This window comes from Corvus brachyrhynchos, unplaced genomic scaffold, assembly GCF_000691975.1.
Source record: "Corvus brachyrhynchos isolate BGI_N302 unplaced genomic scaffold, ASM69197v1 scaffold255, whole genome shotgun sequence".
In the NCBI taxonomy this organism is placed as follows: domain Eukaryota; kingdom Metazoa; phylum Chordata; class Aves; order Passeriformes; family Corvidae; genus Corvus; species Corvus brachyrhynchos.
Genome location: NW_008238358.1, coordinates 8,639,070 through 8,655,908, shown reverse-complemented (window position 1 = coordinate 8,655,908; position 16,839 = coordinate 8,639,070). Strand labels below are relative to the sequence as shown.

At 36.0% G+C, this 16,839-nt stretch overlaps 1 protein-coding gene across 1 annotated transcript in view; it reads left to right on the top strand.

Annotated features, from left to right (window-relative positions):
* The window catches only part of SCN2A (sodium voltage-gated channel alpha subunit 2), a 74,377-nt gene extending 59,699 nt beyond the window's left edge, over positions 1-14,678 (top strand). The window contains 10 exon segments of the mRNA XM_017735761.1: positions 1,723-1,896; positions 4,159-4,281; positions 9,074-9,355; positions 9,904-9,957; positions 10,745-10,882; positions 11,515-11,619; positions 11,784-12,054; positions 13,159-14,306; positions 14,308-14,406; positions 14,640-14,678. Of these exon segments, the coding sequence (XP_017591250.1) occupies positions 1,723-1,896; positions 4,159-4,281; positions 9,074-9,355; positions 9,904-9,957; positions 10,745-10,882; positions 11,515-11,619; positions 11,784-12,054; positions 13,159-14,306; positions 14,308-14,373 (2,361 nt within the window). The 3' untranslated portion in view covers positions 14,374-14,406; positions 14,640-14,678.
* The last annotated feature ends 2,161 nt before the right edge of the window (positions 14,679-16,839 follow it).

Genomic DNA, 16,839 nt, shown 5'->3' with positions numbered 1-16,839 from the left:
ACTCAGATGTAAGTTCCCAACACAATTCCATCAGGTATTTTACAGATTGGTGTTAAATCAGGTGCATTGTGTAGATATTGAAGTAATGAGTTCCTCATAACGGGGCAAAATATAATATTCTTGCTACACTTGGCTCAATGCACAGTGATTCACTGTCAATGGATACATTTTCTTTTGACAAGACAGTTCTCTCTATTTAGGATTGCTTTGTAGGTTAGCGTGCATAGTTTGGTTTCAATTATTCCCCAAAAAAACTGTATCACAGAGTCATTTTTAAATCCCTCATATAATTTTAATATAAATTTGTAACTCCCACAAAGGAGGTCCTTATGTCAATAAGCCCTTGCTATATGTAGTGACCCAGTGTATGACCCTGCCTGGATGACAGGTACCCACCAAAGGTGGTCTGTAACTCCGCTCCACAGGTGGACAGGAGAGAGAAAATACAATGGAGGGTTCATGGGTTGAGATAAGGCCCGGGAGAGATCACCCACCAAATACTGTGGTGGGCAAAACAGACTCAGCCTAGGGGTATTAACTGAATTTATTGTTAACAAAATCAGAGCAGGATAATGAGAAGTAAAATAAATCTTAAAAACACCTTCACCCCATCCCTCCCTCTTTCCCAGCTCTACATCCTCCCCCAGCAGCACAGGGAGACAAGGAATGGGAGTTATGGTCAGTTCATCAGAGTTTGTTTCTGCCACTGCTCAGGGAGAGGAGTCCTTCCCCTGCTCCAGCCTGGGGTGTCTTCCATGGGAGACAGTTCTCTGTGAACTCCTCCAATGTGAGTCCATCCCACAGGGAACAGTTCTCCACAAACTGCTGTGATGTGGGTCACTCTTCCATGGGGTACAGTCCTTCAGGCACAGCCTGATCCAGCGTGGACCGCCCCCCATGGGGGTCCTACTGGTCCTACAAGTCCTACTTGGACACCTGCTCCAGCATGGGCTCCTCTCTCCATGGTCTGCAGGTCCCTGCCAGGAGCCTGCTCCAGCATGGGTTTCCCAAGATTCACAGCCTGTTCTCAGGCATGCTCCTGCTCTAGCTTGGGCTCCTCCTTGGGCTGCAGGTGGATCTCTGTGTCCTTGTGGATCTCCATGGGCTGCAGGGGCACAGCTGCTTCACCATGGTCTTCACCATGGGCTGCAGGGCCATCTCAGCTCCAGTGCCTGGAGCACCTCCTCCCCCTCCTTCTCTACTGGCCTTAATGTCTGCAGGGCTGTTCCTCCCACATATTCTCACTCCACTCTGCCTGCAATTCCACCTGTGCAATATTTTTTTTTTTTCCTTCTTAAATATGTTGTCATAGAGGCATTACTATTATACCTGATTTGCTTGGCCTTGGGCAGTGTTGGGTCTGTCCTGGAGCCAGCTGGCATTGGCTTCTAGAAGCTTCCCACAGAAGCCATCCCTCTATCTCCCCCCACTACCAAAACCTAGCCACACAAACACTACCCATGGAAAGAAATTAAAATGAAGTTTGAAGAGTGGTCTTACAGTAAGTTTTGTGTATCTCTGTTCAGCTCAGCTGATAGCTGAATATTGTTTTTACCCAACTTTATGAAAAGTGTTAACTGAAAGCCAAAGTTATACTTGAGGGAAAGATACATGCCTTATCATCAAATATATATTTTCAATTCAAATTTTTTCCTGACCATTCTATACCACACTGCAAATTGTGAAGACATTTAATTATATCTTCAAAAATCTTTTTCACAGGCATTTGAAGATATCTACATAGAGCAACGTAAAACTATCAAGACCATGCTGGAATATGCTGACAAAGTTTTCACCTATATCTTCATTCTGGAAATGCTTTTAAAATGGGTGGCTTATGGCTTTCAAACCTATTTCACTAATGCGTGGTGCTGGCTGGACTTCCTGATTGTTGATGTATGTATTCTTTTTCATGTCCTGTATGACAAGCTCTAAAAATCAGAATATTATGTTTTCAGGATAAGATTTCTATTCTATTTAATGAAAACTCTATTTTAACTGTTGTGTTGGTATGGTTTATAATTTGGTTCAGAAAGGAAAAAATATTTGGATATACTTATTTCTCTAGAGGTATTTTGTTGAAATTCTCTAGTTTTATGAAGTTGTAATGCTTTCTGGAAATGATGCTTTTTGCTTTTTTTTTTTTTTTGGTGGTATAGAAGGGATGCTGTTCATCCCCTTCAGTTTTTGTTAGGTATGGAAGCAATTTCTTAAACTGTTTCTAATATTCTAATCAATTACTGTAGTTTCATTAGTTAGGCAATTAACCACTGAAATTTTCCTATGGGTGTAATGAATTTTGCCTTATTTAAAGTAATTAATTCCAAATTTAGTGTCTTTAAAGATAGAGTAGCTCAAGTTGATGAAGAGATTAGTATGAGACATTTTAAGGTCTGATTCAAGTGTCCTGTCACTCAATAATATGAAAGGAATATGTGCAATATGAAAGGAAAATACTGCTAGGAATTTTCAGTTCCATGGTACTATTCAGTACTCTCACATTTTTCACTGTATCATGGGGGTAACCTCAAAGAGACACTTCAGAGAACCATAGATGAGTCCCCTTGGAATGGGTTGCCACATGATTTTCCAAAGGTTGCACTACCAAGGAGCAGATACACATTGTCTGAAGGAGACCTAGTGAGAAGTGCATTCTAATTTCAAGTCTACATGCTCAACAAAGTATGTACAGTACTGGGTAGCATAAATGGAAGACTACAGATCTTTAACCATATAGAAAATATTCATTTCCCTTCCATCCCCAATAGCCTGAGTTACCCCTGTCTGTGCTAAAAGGCATCTCTCAGTTCCACATGTGTAATTCCTATGGAATGCAAGCTAAGAATATGTCTTAAACCACCTATTTGCACATTACAAAAAGCAGCAGAATTCTGTAGAAATTGCTAAATAACTCCCTAAAACTACAGTGATAGGTCATGAGGTTTTTACTACACAGAGCTTGGAAAACACTACAACTGGTAAATCCAGACCAGCATTGCAAATCCTATGGTAAGACACGACTATATGCACATCTAGTATTTTATGAGTGAGTCTGTACCTTTGTGAAACATGTATTGGCTCAATCATCAGATGTGTAAATTGCCATGAGCAGTAGAGCTTCCATTTATCAACAAATACTTAATTCTTATTTGATAATCTGTGTTTTAGTTACTTCTGTCAGTACTACTTACTGACCCTTGTAAGTAGCTTTGTTAGTTTTCTATGTCAACCTTACCCTGGTGAAATTAAAAAAAAAATCTGAAGCATTCTTTTTAATCTGTAGTCAGGGGATTGAGATAAAAAAGCAAAAAGAACAATTTGGAGATGTAGGAATTGAGAGAATAGGAAGGATGGAAGGGAAGGGCATTAAATGGACAGACATAGAAGGTGATTTGTTTTATTTTTAATTTATTAGGGCCACTCCTTCCCAATGGCTAGTAGAAATACATATCCAAGGATTATTGATGAAAGATAATTGTATTATTTATTTTACAGCTATTCTAGTTTATTTACTCATCTGCCTGCAGACCAGACCAGCGTTTTGCAAGACAGAATTGATGAAGTGGTTAAAGGAGTCACAGGGAATGTAATGAAGTGTGGATATGCCTAAAAATGAAGCTTCTACCATTGTCTAACAAACAGTTGGTTCTCAGTCTTGATTAGTCTGGTTAAATCTGAACAGCACTGGTATCTATGGCTGTTGAATAAGATTTTCTGGACACTAGAAAGTTACATTTGACCAAAAGCAAGGTCTGGATGTGGTTTTTGAGAGCGTTTACATTCTCCTCAAGTTCTGAAGATATCATGGGAAGTCCTGACCTAAATTGTCCATTCCAATTCACCCAAGCTTTTGGGTGTTTTGTTTTTGCATGTGACTTCATTTTTCTTTAAATCCCACCAAATGTTGACTGGTTTATGTGAATTTAGAAGGCACTTTTATACCATTCTACCAACATGATTTCATCAACAGGTATTTAGAATATACTTTTATTCTATTCTGTCTGACATAAAGATCTTTCTGCATTATAGAGGGTTTCCTGGAGAAAGAGGTCCAGCCTTGAATCTTCTTGAGAAGTTCAGGGCCCACATCATTCCCACCATATGTATCGGAAGGATATAAAGATGAATGAGCAATATTGCCTTTCTGTTTTTGTGTAGGTCTCTTTGGTTAGCTTAACAGCTAATGCCTTGGGCTACTCAGAACTTGGTGCGATTAAGTCCCTTAGGACACTAAGAGCTTTGAGACCTCTAAGAGCCTTGTCGCGATTTGAAGGGATGAGGGTAAGACAACATGAAAGAATCTGAAATAATGCATGCATCCACAGAAACAATGCATGCAGAATAATCAACGGCCAATCCATGCAGAAATGCTACCCTACCATCCTATATATTTCACATTTATCACTAACATATAAGCAAAAGGCTTCATCTGCTTATATGAATTCATGTGTTATTGCACATACTGTTACACTTAATGAGGCTCCTTGGCCTTTCACCATTTTTCATATTTTCATGGAGGGCCCAAGGATTTATCAACTGCATGGATCTATGCAGTGTTACTGAATTTATGCTATACAATTACATACTGCTATAGTCAGAACAGTTTAAAAAATCTCCAATACTTCCTCTTAAAAGTGTGTGCACATACACCCATGTATGCATGCACATGTGTATTTTGTACCAGTTTAGACTATCATACATAGTCTATATCTTTTAATATAGTATTCTGTGTATATAAATTGGGAACGTCTTTTAGAACTAAAAGTTCTGTAATTACTTTGTACGTTAATAAGTAAATTGGCACTATTAAAACACCTCTCTTTCATATTAGAACTACTGCATTCTATTTAAGAAAACTTTTCTAGCATATCAAAGATCAAGCTGGTTTTGTGATTTCTGGTTGCTTACTGCTTTCCATATTGATTGTAAAATGTTGATTATAATCTATAGAGCACTAAGCAGCCTGAAAACATGTTAGACTTTTGCTGGTATATTTGAGAAGTTACTGTCCCCAGCTGCTCATTATCACCGTATCAGCTACCACAGCTGAGACCCTCAGGGCACATTCCATCTGTCTCAGTGCAAAGTCGAAGTGATGAGCATAGATCACTTCTTTGGTGCACTGAAATGGACAAAGACCTGATGTACTCTGCTATGACTCGAAAGCTCTAGAAATGTTTCTCTTAGGGGTAGTAGTGAACAACCAGATATGGCAGATATTTCTAGCCACAGGAAGATGTCTGGCTTACACTTTCAGGGTCCATCTGTCTCTCTTGGACATACTGCCATAGTGGGCATCAGCAGATGCACCAGAACTGGAACCCTACTGCCATAATTAAAAGGGATCCCTGTGTGAGCTCCCTCCTGTGATCACTATTCTTTGGCACCCCAGGTGATAAGCTGATTAGCTAATTTGTAAGTCAACTACAAATTGGTGAGCTTCTGAAGAAAATGTCATGCTCTCTGTGTGTGGAGAGTAAGAGAAGAGACTTCAACCAAAAAGGAAATGGACTTTGATAAAATGTTATAAATTCAAACAGGAAATAGCATTTCCTTGTCTCCAACAAATTTCTGGACCTTTACTAAAGCAAATTTGAAAATTGGGATGTTTATATCAGAGGTAAGGCCTGTCCAAAGCATCAGTATTATCTCACTAAAACCACGTTAACTGTTGGGTTGGGGTTCTTTTGTGACAAAGATTAGCAAAACAAAAACAACAAAATAAAAATGTTTCAAATTTTATATGCACAGTAAATTGCTTAAGTGGCAATTTTTTATTGCAAGGGAAAAACCAATAACCTTGTCATGAAGGTTTATGGGTAGTTGTCAATCCCATGACTTCCATGTTGGTGTAAACTTTACCTATGGCTTTGATCCTGCTCTGCCAACTGTATCTCTTTGTACAATACCCAGATGAGGAGGAGATTTATGAGTTTAGCAAAAAACCAATAAAAAGTAGTGGATGAAGTTATATTTCTTAAGACTAGAAATGTGACCTGTAGTTTCATTAGTTAGGCAATTAACCACTGAAATTTTCCTATGGGTGTAATGAATTTTGCCTTATTTAAAGTAATTAATTCCAAATTTAGTGTCTTTAAAGATACAGTAGCTCAAGTTGATGAAGAGATTAGTATGAGAACATTTTAAGGTCTGATTCATGGAAATTCACATGCCTGTTCATAACATAATCATTCCATTGGTGTTTATCATGTATGAACTGAAAATATGACAATACAGTACCATGCATATATTTGCATAGACACTTAAATTTGCTTCCATTGAGCATTATACTTCCCATATACAAGCAGGAAATCCTTTTCAATACATATAAAAATTTAAACTCACTGTACTATTCTCTAGGATTAGGACTTGTGCCTGCCCAAACTAGTAATTAATAAAAAAAAATTGCCCCTATGAAAAACGTGATTTTTTTTTCCTGCATCTTCCTACCAATGTTATTGCTAGGAAAGGTATACTTTAATTTGCACTTGGTACTTCATTAAAATAGCTGGTGGGAATATAATTAATCTGTCCCTGCTCTGTCCCAAGCAGTATCACTCACTGCTATATGGTGCTAGGCACATAATACCTTTTTCTTTCAACCAGAAAACAAAGGGTTTGATGACTTTCTTATGCTTCCCCTACTTTCATCTGCTGTCAGGCCTAGCCCCCTTTTCTCACACCCTTACAACCAGTGGAAGCTGGAAGGTGTCTGGATCAGTGTTTTCAGTGATGCTCAACCATATGTTTAGAGTTTCTTCTGATGATTCATATCACAAACTGGTTCTCTATAGCTTCAGGACTCAGACTAAAACCAGAGAAAGTAGGTCAGCTGTAGAAATCCAGCAATTAAAGAAAGAACATGACTGGACCTGCAGCTGCAGCAGAAAGAGGAACAGAACTCTTGGGTGTACTGAGACTGAAAGCTCAAGGACAAATATTTTCACTTCATTAACTATCCTTTTATATCTCAAGAATCATTCCTGATGGATGATATTATTACATTTAAGAATATTTAAGAATATTTTTTAAGTAGAAGAATTGAGATAACTTTCAATTAAAAAAAGCCTAATATATTTGGAAAATATTCCAAAATTGGGAAAAAAATTATTTTTTCATTTATTATTCCGGTCAAGCTTGCTTTAAGAATAAGTGTGTTCATGATTTTCCAATTTGAACTAATTCAGTATTGTTATTAGACTGTTCATTTGCATAGGTCAGACAATGCCTTATGGCCTTCCATGGTCATGTGGTTTACAATGCTATGTACAAGCTTGTCAACATAAGACAGCACTGTTGAAATAGTCAGAAGAGATTTATCCATCAGTCAGGGAATCCTCTCTACCCAGATGCTGACTTATATAATTCTATATTACTTTTGCTTTTTAATTTATAACAGGTATAGCTAAGGAGATTTTTAGTATGATTAAGAAACAGTTCTGATTTGTTTTAAATTTCCCTACTAGAAATAACCACTTATTAAAACATTTGATTTAAAATATGTGGAAAAAATGTACAAACAAACAAAGAAGCATGGAAGGTTTGGACTTTTTGCACCATTCTGCACTTTTCTAGAGTCATGGAGTAGTTTACATTGAAAGGAACCTCATTTGATTCAGCTCCTAAATTTAATAGAACAACAATTTCACTGAAGTCCTATAGTCTCTCAAATGTTGTCCAAAGAATGTATCACCCACAAGAGCTAGTGTTTTGGCAGGAACGGGGCCCTGAAAGTAAACCAGGAATTTCTCCTTTCCTTCAGCCCAATTCTACTTTATAGTACATGTAATGGTGGTTCATCACCTATCTAACATTCAAAGGGTTTATTTTCTGTTCTGTAAAAGGGCAAGGAATGAAAGCCGATCTACCTGGATGACTAATTTTAAAATTCATTGATTCTATGGATGCTATTAGTTGCAGATATAACTGTAATGCCAAAATAGTTCATAGACCTTCACTACATATTTGTATTTTAAACAGAAAGAAGTACTTTATTATGCTAGAGGATCTGCCCTAGTACCTACATCATATAAACTAAATGAATTATAAACAAGCCCATCAAAGTAATAGGTAGTGTTCTGCATTAAAAAAAAAAAAAAACACAACAAAACAAACAACAAAAAAGCAAACTTCACTAAATTTTAAGGATCTGGTTCAGTTGTTTTGGCAAAGCTGGCAGCAGTGCTCTATATTTAAAAATTTTTATATCCTTAGAGTTATTTACAGAGAGATTTAAAATAGGAATTAACTTATTTAGCATCATTGATTCCATCATTAAATTAATAATTCTCATTCATAATGGACCTACTTTCTCCCAATTTTTATTTTCCATAGTGTTTTATTTTCATTCTGGCATGTTTTTAATCATTGCTCATCATCACACATGAATTCATTTTCACATTTTTCTTTCCTGAAGCCTGATTTTTCCCAGAATTCAGTTGGGAATTAAATCAAGTCTCTTTTTCAAGTTTTATCTGCCACTTGCCTGAACACTAACATCTCTGGTGTGTTCAGATACTCAGTAGCTTTCCTGGTTTGAACATTTCTACTTTTCTGATTCTATATGTAAACATCCAAATGAACATCACTGGGTTTTATTTTTAAAAAGACTCAAAGTTACTTTCAATTAGAAATTTGCTTAGTAATAGATTTGAACTTACTTGGATTTGTTTATCCAGTAAACATGTAATATAAAAAATTTGGTTTGTTTGAGTCAATCAGTGATTATAATTATTATGGTTTTGCAGACATACATTAAGTAAATATTCTAAAAAGCACTGATAAATACTACTTCTTCTTTTTTTTTTTCAGTTTAACTGGTTGGTTTTTATTATTCCCATTCTTTAAAGCTACCATTTGCTACTATTTGTATTTTTTCCTTCAAATTATGTTGACATTTTATCTTTTCTCTATACTGCTTTTCTGACTTGTTACTCTCAACAATTAAAGAAGTGTAACACAGATATTAGAATTACAATAGCATGTTACATTTGAGAAAGGCTGATGAAGCATTTGTAAGATACTGGTGCCTGTGTTCTTACAGTGTCTCTCTTCGGTTTCATTTGTACTCCAGGTGGTGGTGAATGCCCTGTTAGGAGCAATTCCATCTATTATGAATGTGCTTCTTGTTTGCCTTATATTCTGGCTGATCTTTAGTATCATGGGAGTAAATCTATTTGCTGGAAAGTTTTACTACTGTGTTAACACTACAACCGATGAGAGATTTGATATCAGCCAAATCAACAACTTTAGTCAATGTGAGGAGCTCATACAAAACAATGAAACTGCCCGGTGGAAGAATGTGAAGGTTAACTTTGACAATGTAGGCCTTGGTTACCTTTCTCTGCTCCAAGTGGTAAGTCACCAGTCCTTAATTTCTATTTCTCTTTCTATATCTCTGTTGTTTACTTGTAACAGTTAAAAGTTTTTTACTTTTTTTTTTTTATTATTTAGAAATTTTGTCTCTCACTTCCTGGTTTGAATTATGAAGTGTGGGATAAATCCGTGAGTCTACAGAAATAACACAAAGCCTAGAGGCTATACTGACTATGAGGAAAAAAAATGTAATTCAAACCTAATACACCTTAGCTGCATTGAATCTGTATCAAGTAAACCTGTAATGCTGATGCACAAAGCAAATACCTTTTACATCAGATATTATTCACAATAGACAAAAGTTCTTAATGGATGCTGTGTCCTCTGTAGTCAGATATTAGACTTGGCTTGCAATTCTTGTACATGAATAAAACATACAATAGAAGGCAAGAGTCAGCTATTAGCATTGCACTCTGCTGGTTTCTATGATGAGGACTAAAGACACTTAGTCTTCAGCTCCTAAAAAATTCTTCTGACAAGCCATTTTCCAGGAAAAGTGTGACCTAAACACCTGTGTTCTTTTTATAGGCTACGTTTAAAGGATGGATGGATATCATGTACGCAGCTGTGGATTCTCGTAATGTAAGTATAGTCCCTTGACTCCATTTGTTTTGATTGTATGAGCTCCAAGATTTGAGAATGCAATTTTCACAGCTTTCAGAAATAACAGTAAAAATGAAAGAACAAAGAGTTACTATAACTTTGTAGTTAAAGAAAATGGAAACTGTGGGAAAAATACAAGAAATGAGGAAAGCAGAGGAGCAGTCCTAAAGGATTCCATGGTCTCTATGGTACAGTTGAATCAAAATTCCTCAATCCTACAACAGACTTACCTATTGCCATGAAATACCTTTTCATTGCCATGAAATACCTTTTCCTCCTCTCATTATGCATTGAGCCATTACATAGCTGTACCAAGAAAATATGCTTAGTCGAAACATGGCCTGGATGCCTCTCTTCCATAATCCTGTGCAGTTTCCTAAGTGTCCATAGCAGTGAAATCTCCACAAGCCCACAACTGGGGCTCCCACAAGACCTACAGAAAATTCTGCAAATGTAAAGCTTGGTGTTTCTGGTTGTCTGTACACTCAGACAGGTGGAACTTTGCTAGTTTAAATCAATTGTGTTTTCAGTATTTATTCTACATTCATACAGGCCAGTTACAATTTTAAAAATGAAATATCAAGTTTGATAATAAAGTCTTTTTTTCAAGAATGTAACTTCTTGTGGATTGAAGATCAGTGGAATGGATATGTCAGAACTTGACCGTAAGAAGCAAAGGTCACAATCATAGAGCCCTAAATTCAATCGAGCAGATATTTTGCGGTCACTGTTAAACTAATGCATAGTTTCTATGCCTTTTTTGCAGGTTTTGGATCAGCCTAAGTATGAAGATAACCTGTACATGTATCTTTACTTTGTCATCTTTATCATCTTTGGATCATTTTTTACCTTGAACCTTTTTATTGGTGTCATCATAGACAATTTCAACCAGCAGAAAAAGAAGATAAGTACCTCGTTATTCTGAAAAGAAAGTAAAAAAACCCCCTTATTTTTGGTCCACTGATGACAATTTTATTCATAAGTTTTTTTTAATGATAAATTAGTTAAGAGCTCTGAATAGTAAATACATTAAATTATTAAAGCTTACAGTTTGGCTTGATGAGGGTTTGATGGACAAGTGACAGTATATGACTCTCCATGGCTAGTGAAATACTCAATGTCATCTTTGTAAAGATCTGGATTTGAGACTGCAGCCTATAATTGAGTCATAAAAAGGCTAACCATTGAAATAGCAAAATGTAGCTTTAAAAATTCTTTGCTATACTACCTTCCTGTCACAGAGCTCAGCAGTGTAGATTTCTGACCTTCGATAATAAACATTGTATTATCTTTATTTGTACGCTCTTTAGTCTTTGCGTTTTGTCAACACTGTTTCAAAAGGTATCAGTGTTCCAGCTGCCAAACTTAACACTTTGTGTAGCTTAATACTTAATATAAAGATTATAAAAGAGGATTTTTATGTCTGTCTTAAATTTTCCCACAGATGAGAATGTGAACAAGAGTGATTATTAGTATTATTTATAAGTAATCAATAAAGATACATGATTGTAACCAGTTTTTTTCTCTTTGGTTTACTTTGGAGGTCAAGACATTTTTATGACAGAAGAACAGAAGAAATACTACAATGCAATGAAAAAACTGGGTTCAAAGAAACCACAAAAGCCTATACCTCGACCAGCAGTAAGAATAAAAATATTTTCTGTTATTTTTACATCTATTTAAAAATTGGATTTTTCCAATTATGCCTTAGGCTGAAATAAGTTGTAAGCTAAAAAAAAATGTGATATTAGAAAAGACTTATTAATCTGAAATACCATTTTTTTCTCTTTCTTCTGCCACAACAGAACAAATTCCAAGGCATGGTCTTTGATTTTGTAACAAAACAAGCATTTGATATCAGTATCATGATACTTATCTGCCTTAATATGGTCACAATGATGGTAGAAACAGATGATCAGAGTGAAGACATGGAAAACATTTTATATTGGATTAACCTGGTGTTTATCGTACTTTTCACTGGAGAATTTGTCCTGAAATTGATTTCACTTCGTCATTACTACTTTACTATAGGTTGGAATATTTTTGATTTTGTGGTTGTCATTCTCTCCATAGTAGGTAAGAGTAACGCATTTTTATGCAATGTCTAATTCTGTGTAAACTGCAATATTTTTGGCGTGTAAAATCTATTTATATTTTGGTTTAAATTCATCACTAGAAAGTCTTATCCATAGGATAACTGAAAAGTATGGTAAGAATGTTTTTAAGCAAGAGGTTTCACACATTCCTACTTTTTTATTGGTTGAAATTAGATCTTTATTCTGAACTCAGTAGAGATTCCTATGCATACATGAAAGGTAATTTTGATATAAACTCACAGTGACAGTTGCAGGTGAAAGAGTCCAGCCATCCAAAATCTGAGAGCAAAATCTGCCTGAGACTGTTATTAGGGTATCATGCATGCACCCCAGACAGCAGGGTAAAACCCTTTGCTTACTTCGGTTTTGTTTTACCCTGAGAGGCTTTGTGCCTGAGCTGGAGTGAGCACTGCAGAAGCAGAGCTGAAGCAGATGTGGTAACAAATAATTACTCACTAATTGCTTTTTCTAGAGCAGAAAACTTGAAAGAACTTGAGTAAAAATTGTGTTATTTTAACTTTTAAGTACTCCTTAATATGCAAATCAGTTTTGCTATTTTTGTATCGAAAAAGCTATTTTTCTGCTTTGAGCCGCATAATATAGTGTTCAATTCTTCTGCTCTTCTGTGAGTTATGAAAACCTTTTTATCAGTTTGTTTCTGTTCAGAATTTCTCTGTCATTAATAATAAACTTGTGTTCATGTTATTTTATGTATGATTAAGAAGTTGCAGTTCTATTCAAATATACATATTTTCTTTGAATAGCCTAACTTGATTACATGACATTTTAATACTGCTGTGCATATGATCTTTCTTCTGATTAACTGAGATTATTTTTGTTACAATTAAACAAATGGGGATTCCTCTGATCTCAGCATTCACTAATAGACATACCCTAGTTATTAGTTTTTCCTAAAAAAGTATACCAAACAAAAGGTTTTGTAAAAACAACTGAATGGCTAATTACTAAAAATCTGTTTAAATATCCTACTCTTCTTAAAGTTCTACAATGCTTGTAGAATATATCTTTAGCAGTGGTTTTAAAATATAATAATATTCTTTACTGATTTAACTTGTTTTTCTAGGTATGTTCTTAGCTGAGATGATTGAGAAGTACTTCGTATCCCCCACACTATTCAGAGTCATCCGACTTGCCAGAATCGGTCGAATCCTGCGCCTCATTAAGGGCGCTAAGGGAATCCGCACTCTGCTTTTTGCTCTGATGATGTCTCTTCCTGCTTTGTTCAACATTGGGCTGCTGCTCTTCCTGGTCATGTTCATCTATGCCATATTTGGCATGTCCAACTTTGCCTATGTCAAGAGGGAAGTTGGGATTGATGACATGTTCAACTTTGAAACGTTTGGCAACAGCATGATCTGCCTGTTTCAGATCACCACATCCGCGGGCTGGGATGGTTTGCTCGCCCCGATCCTTAACAGTGGGGAGCCAGACTGTGACCCCCATAAAGATCATCCAGGGAGTTCTGTGAAAGGGGACTGTGGGAACGCGTCTGTTGGGATTTTCTTCTTTGTCAGCTACATTATCATATCCTTTCTGGTAGTGGTGAACATGTACATCGCTGTGATTTTGGAGAACTTCAGTGTTGCTACTGAAGAAAGCGCTGAACCCTTGAGCGAGGACGACTTTGAGATGTTCTATGAAGTCTGGGAGAAGTTTGATCCTGATGCAACACAATTCATAGAGTTCAGTAAATTATCAGATTTTGCAGCTTCATTAGATCCACCTCTTCTCATAGCAAAACCAAACAAAGTCCAGCTTATTGCAATGGATCTGCCCATGGTGAGCGGTGACAGAATTCACTGCCTTGACATCTTGTTTGCTTTCACAAAGCGTGTATTGGGGGAAAGTGGGGAGATGGACGCCCTCAGAATACAGATGGAAGATCGGTTTATGGCAGCCAATCCTTCTAAAGTCTCCTATGAACCAATTACAACCACATTGAAACGAAAACAGGAGGAGGTGTCTGCTGTCATCATTCAGCGTGCTTACAGACGTCACCTTTTAAGGCTAAAAGTCAAAAAAGTATCATGTATATTTAGTCAGGATAAAGGTAAAGAGGAAGATGATCTGCCCATGAAAGAAGATATGATTATGGATAAACTCAATGAGAACTCTACTCCAGAAAAAACAGATATGACCCCATCCACAACCTCCCCACCTTCTTATGACAGCGTAACAAAGCCAGACAAGGATAAATATGAAAAAGACAAGTCAGAAAAAGAAGATAAAGGTAAAGACAGCAGGGAAAGTAAAAAGTAACATAGAATGCTGTTTGTGATAAACTGTTTACAGCCTGAAAAAGTATGTATTTATAAAAGAGATAATTATTAATAAACTAAAAGGGAACTCCACTCCAGAAAAAACGGATGAGAGTTCTACAACTTCCCCACCCTCTTATGACAGTGTAACAAAGCCAGACAAAGAAAAATATGAAAAAGATAAAGCAGAAAAGAACTACAAAGGTAAAGACATCAGGGAAAATAAAAAATAATGGTGTAAGAATTTTGTTAATGGGGCAACTTGTTTACAGTCTTTGAGAATGAAGCATCAACTGGACTCCTGCAGGAGATTTATGCCAAACTGACAGTTTTTACACATATATGTGTGTGTGTGCGCGTGTGTGTGTGCATATATATATACATTATATATATACTTAAGGTCAGTGCCTATAGCAAGACAGTGACCCCTGGTCATCAAACTGCAACTCTGTAAAACAGGGTAACATCTTGACAGGAGGTTGTTGTTTTTAGTACCAGCTGACACTGCTGAAGAGATGATAAAATGGCCAACCAGACTGTAGGGACCAGTTAAAAAAAAAAGGTGCAAACCTATGAATCTCTGTGTTTAACATGAAACACACAGTACAAAAATTGTATCCACTGTTAGCATTTCAACAGTCACATTTGCCATATTTTTACAAAAATCAGTGTTGGTGAACTTATCATTTTTTAATTCACAGGTTGTTTACTATTATATGTGACTATTTTTGTAAATGGGTTTTATGTTGGGGAAGGGGGTATGAGGACCAGGTGTTCTACTCTCGGATTCTCTATAATGTACAGACAGAAGTGATTTGCATGAAGGCATGCTGCACTTGTAGTTCATGCATGGGAAAACATGAAGTCACACAAAGCAGCAGTCTGACTACTTCCATGTTTCAGGGTGGCTCTGTATGTTGAGGTGCTTAATAACAGTATCCATCTAGTATCTCATCCAGACAAATCTTAATGTGCCTGTAAAGTCCCATAGAGTCTACAATAATAGAACAGATGTTTTATTTTTTCATAAGTCATTTAACAATAGTTGAACAAACTCTGTGTAAAAATTCTACTGAGGGACGTAGAGTCCACTTTTAAGTATTCTTCTGCGGAAAACAGTTTACTTGGCATTGGGAAATTGAGTTTACCAAAAACCTCCAAAACATAAGGATTATGAAGTTGTTCTGCTTCACCCTGCAGTATCATTTAGCCATCTTCTGCTCTCAGCAAGGTTGACATTGTATGTGTTGATTAAAAAAGAACCCTCTATGTAAATAGTTATTTTATCCCGTGGTGCATGTTTGAGCAAACAAATAATGACATGTGCACAATATTTATTGCATCAAATATGTACCACAGTAAGTGTAATTTGCAAGCTCTCAACAGCTAATAAGAAGTATTCTGTACCATTATAGATAGTTTGGAAGCTATCACTGATGCATGTTTATCTTGCCTTTGCTGCTGTAATTTTACTCCTTCCACTGTTAAGAGTCTAATATGGGAAGCCATATCTCAGTGGTTAAGTGAAATAAATTGTTCAATTGGTCATCATTCTTTCATGACATCAAGCAATAGTTTGCAGCTATTTAAGAGCTTCTTGCTTTGCATTCTAAAATTTTAAGTGACTACTGTACGGTGCATAGTCAGACTGTACAGGATATGTTGCAAACTGCTTAATCTGTTGAAAACTACATGGATAGAATTTTCTAAGAAAATATAAATACTGTAAAAATACCATTTTATTTTATTTTTCAGCGTTTTGTACATAAAATAAGAAATGAGAATTATCTTCAGGTTGATGTTACTGTCACTTTTGTTACTTTCTATCCATAGCACTTTTTAATTCAAGAACTTCACAAAATAAGAAACAAAGGAAAGAATGGGGTAGCTTTAGGTTTCTGCTTTTTTATTAGTACTGTATTTTTGCACACATTTTAATGTGAAATAAGTTTCAAACTGAGTCCAAAATGCACTTGCTTCCAAATAGATATAACTTGTAATTGAAATGTGGTGGGGAGGATTTGTTTAAAATTCTAGCACTGCCTGCATCAGAAGTTTCAAGGTAGTCTTTTTATTCATGAAATCTTTACCAGTGTTTGTTTACATAGACTATTCTTATTCTTGTTGATTCATGCTGCACTAGAACTGTTCTAAATATAATATGGGATCCACAATGTTCTTTTTCCACAGGAATTAAATAGCAAACTTGTATAATTGATCACATCAGGACATTTTGTGTTTCTTACACAAGCAAAAATTCGATGTTGACTCCTCCTTTTACAAAAATATTGACTTGTGTGTCGGTGAACTGCATGCAGGAAAATGCTATTACCATAAAGAACAGTAAACCACATTACAGTTGAGCCAAAAGAATAAAGACTTCATTTTTTATTGTATTTAATGGTTTTGTCTGGTTTTTTTCCCCACTAAAAACTACTGGATATCAAGAGGTGCTACGAAAATAAAATACGAATAAATAAAAGGTT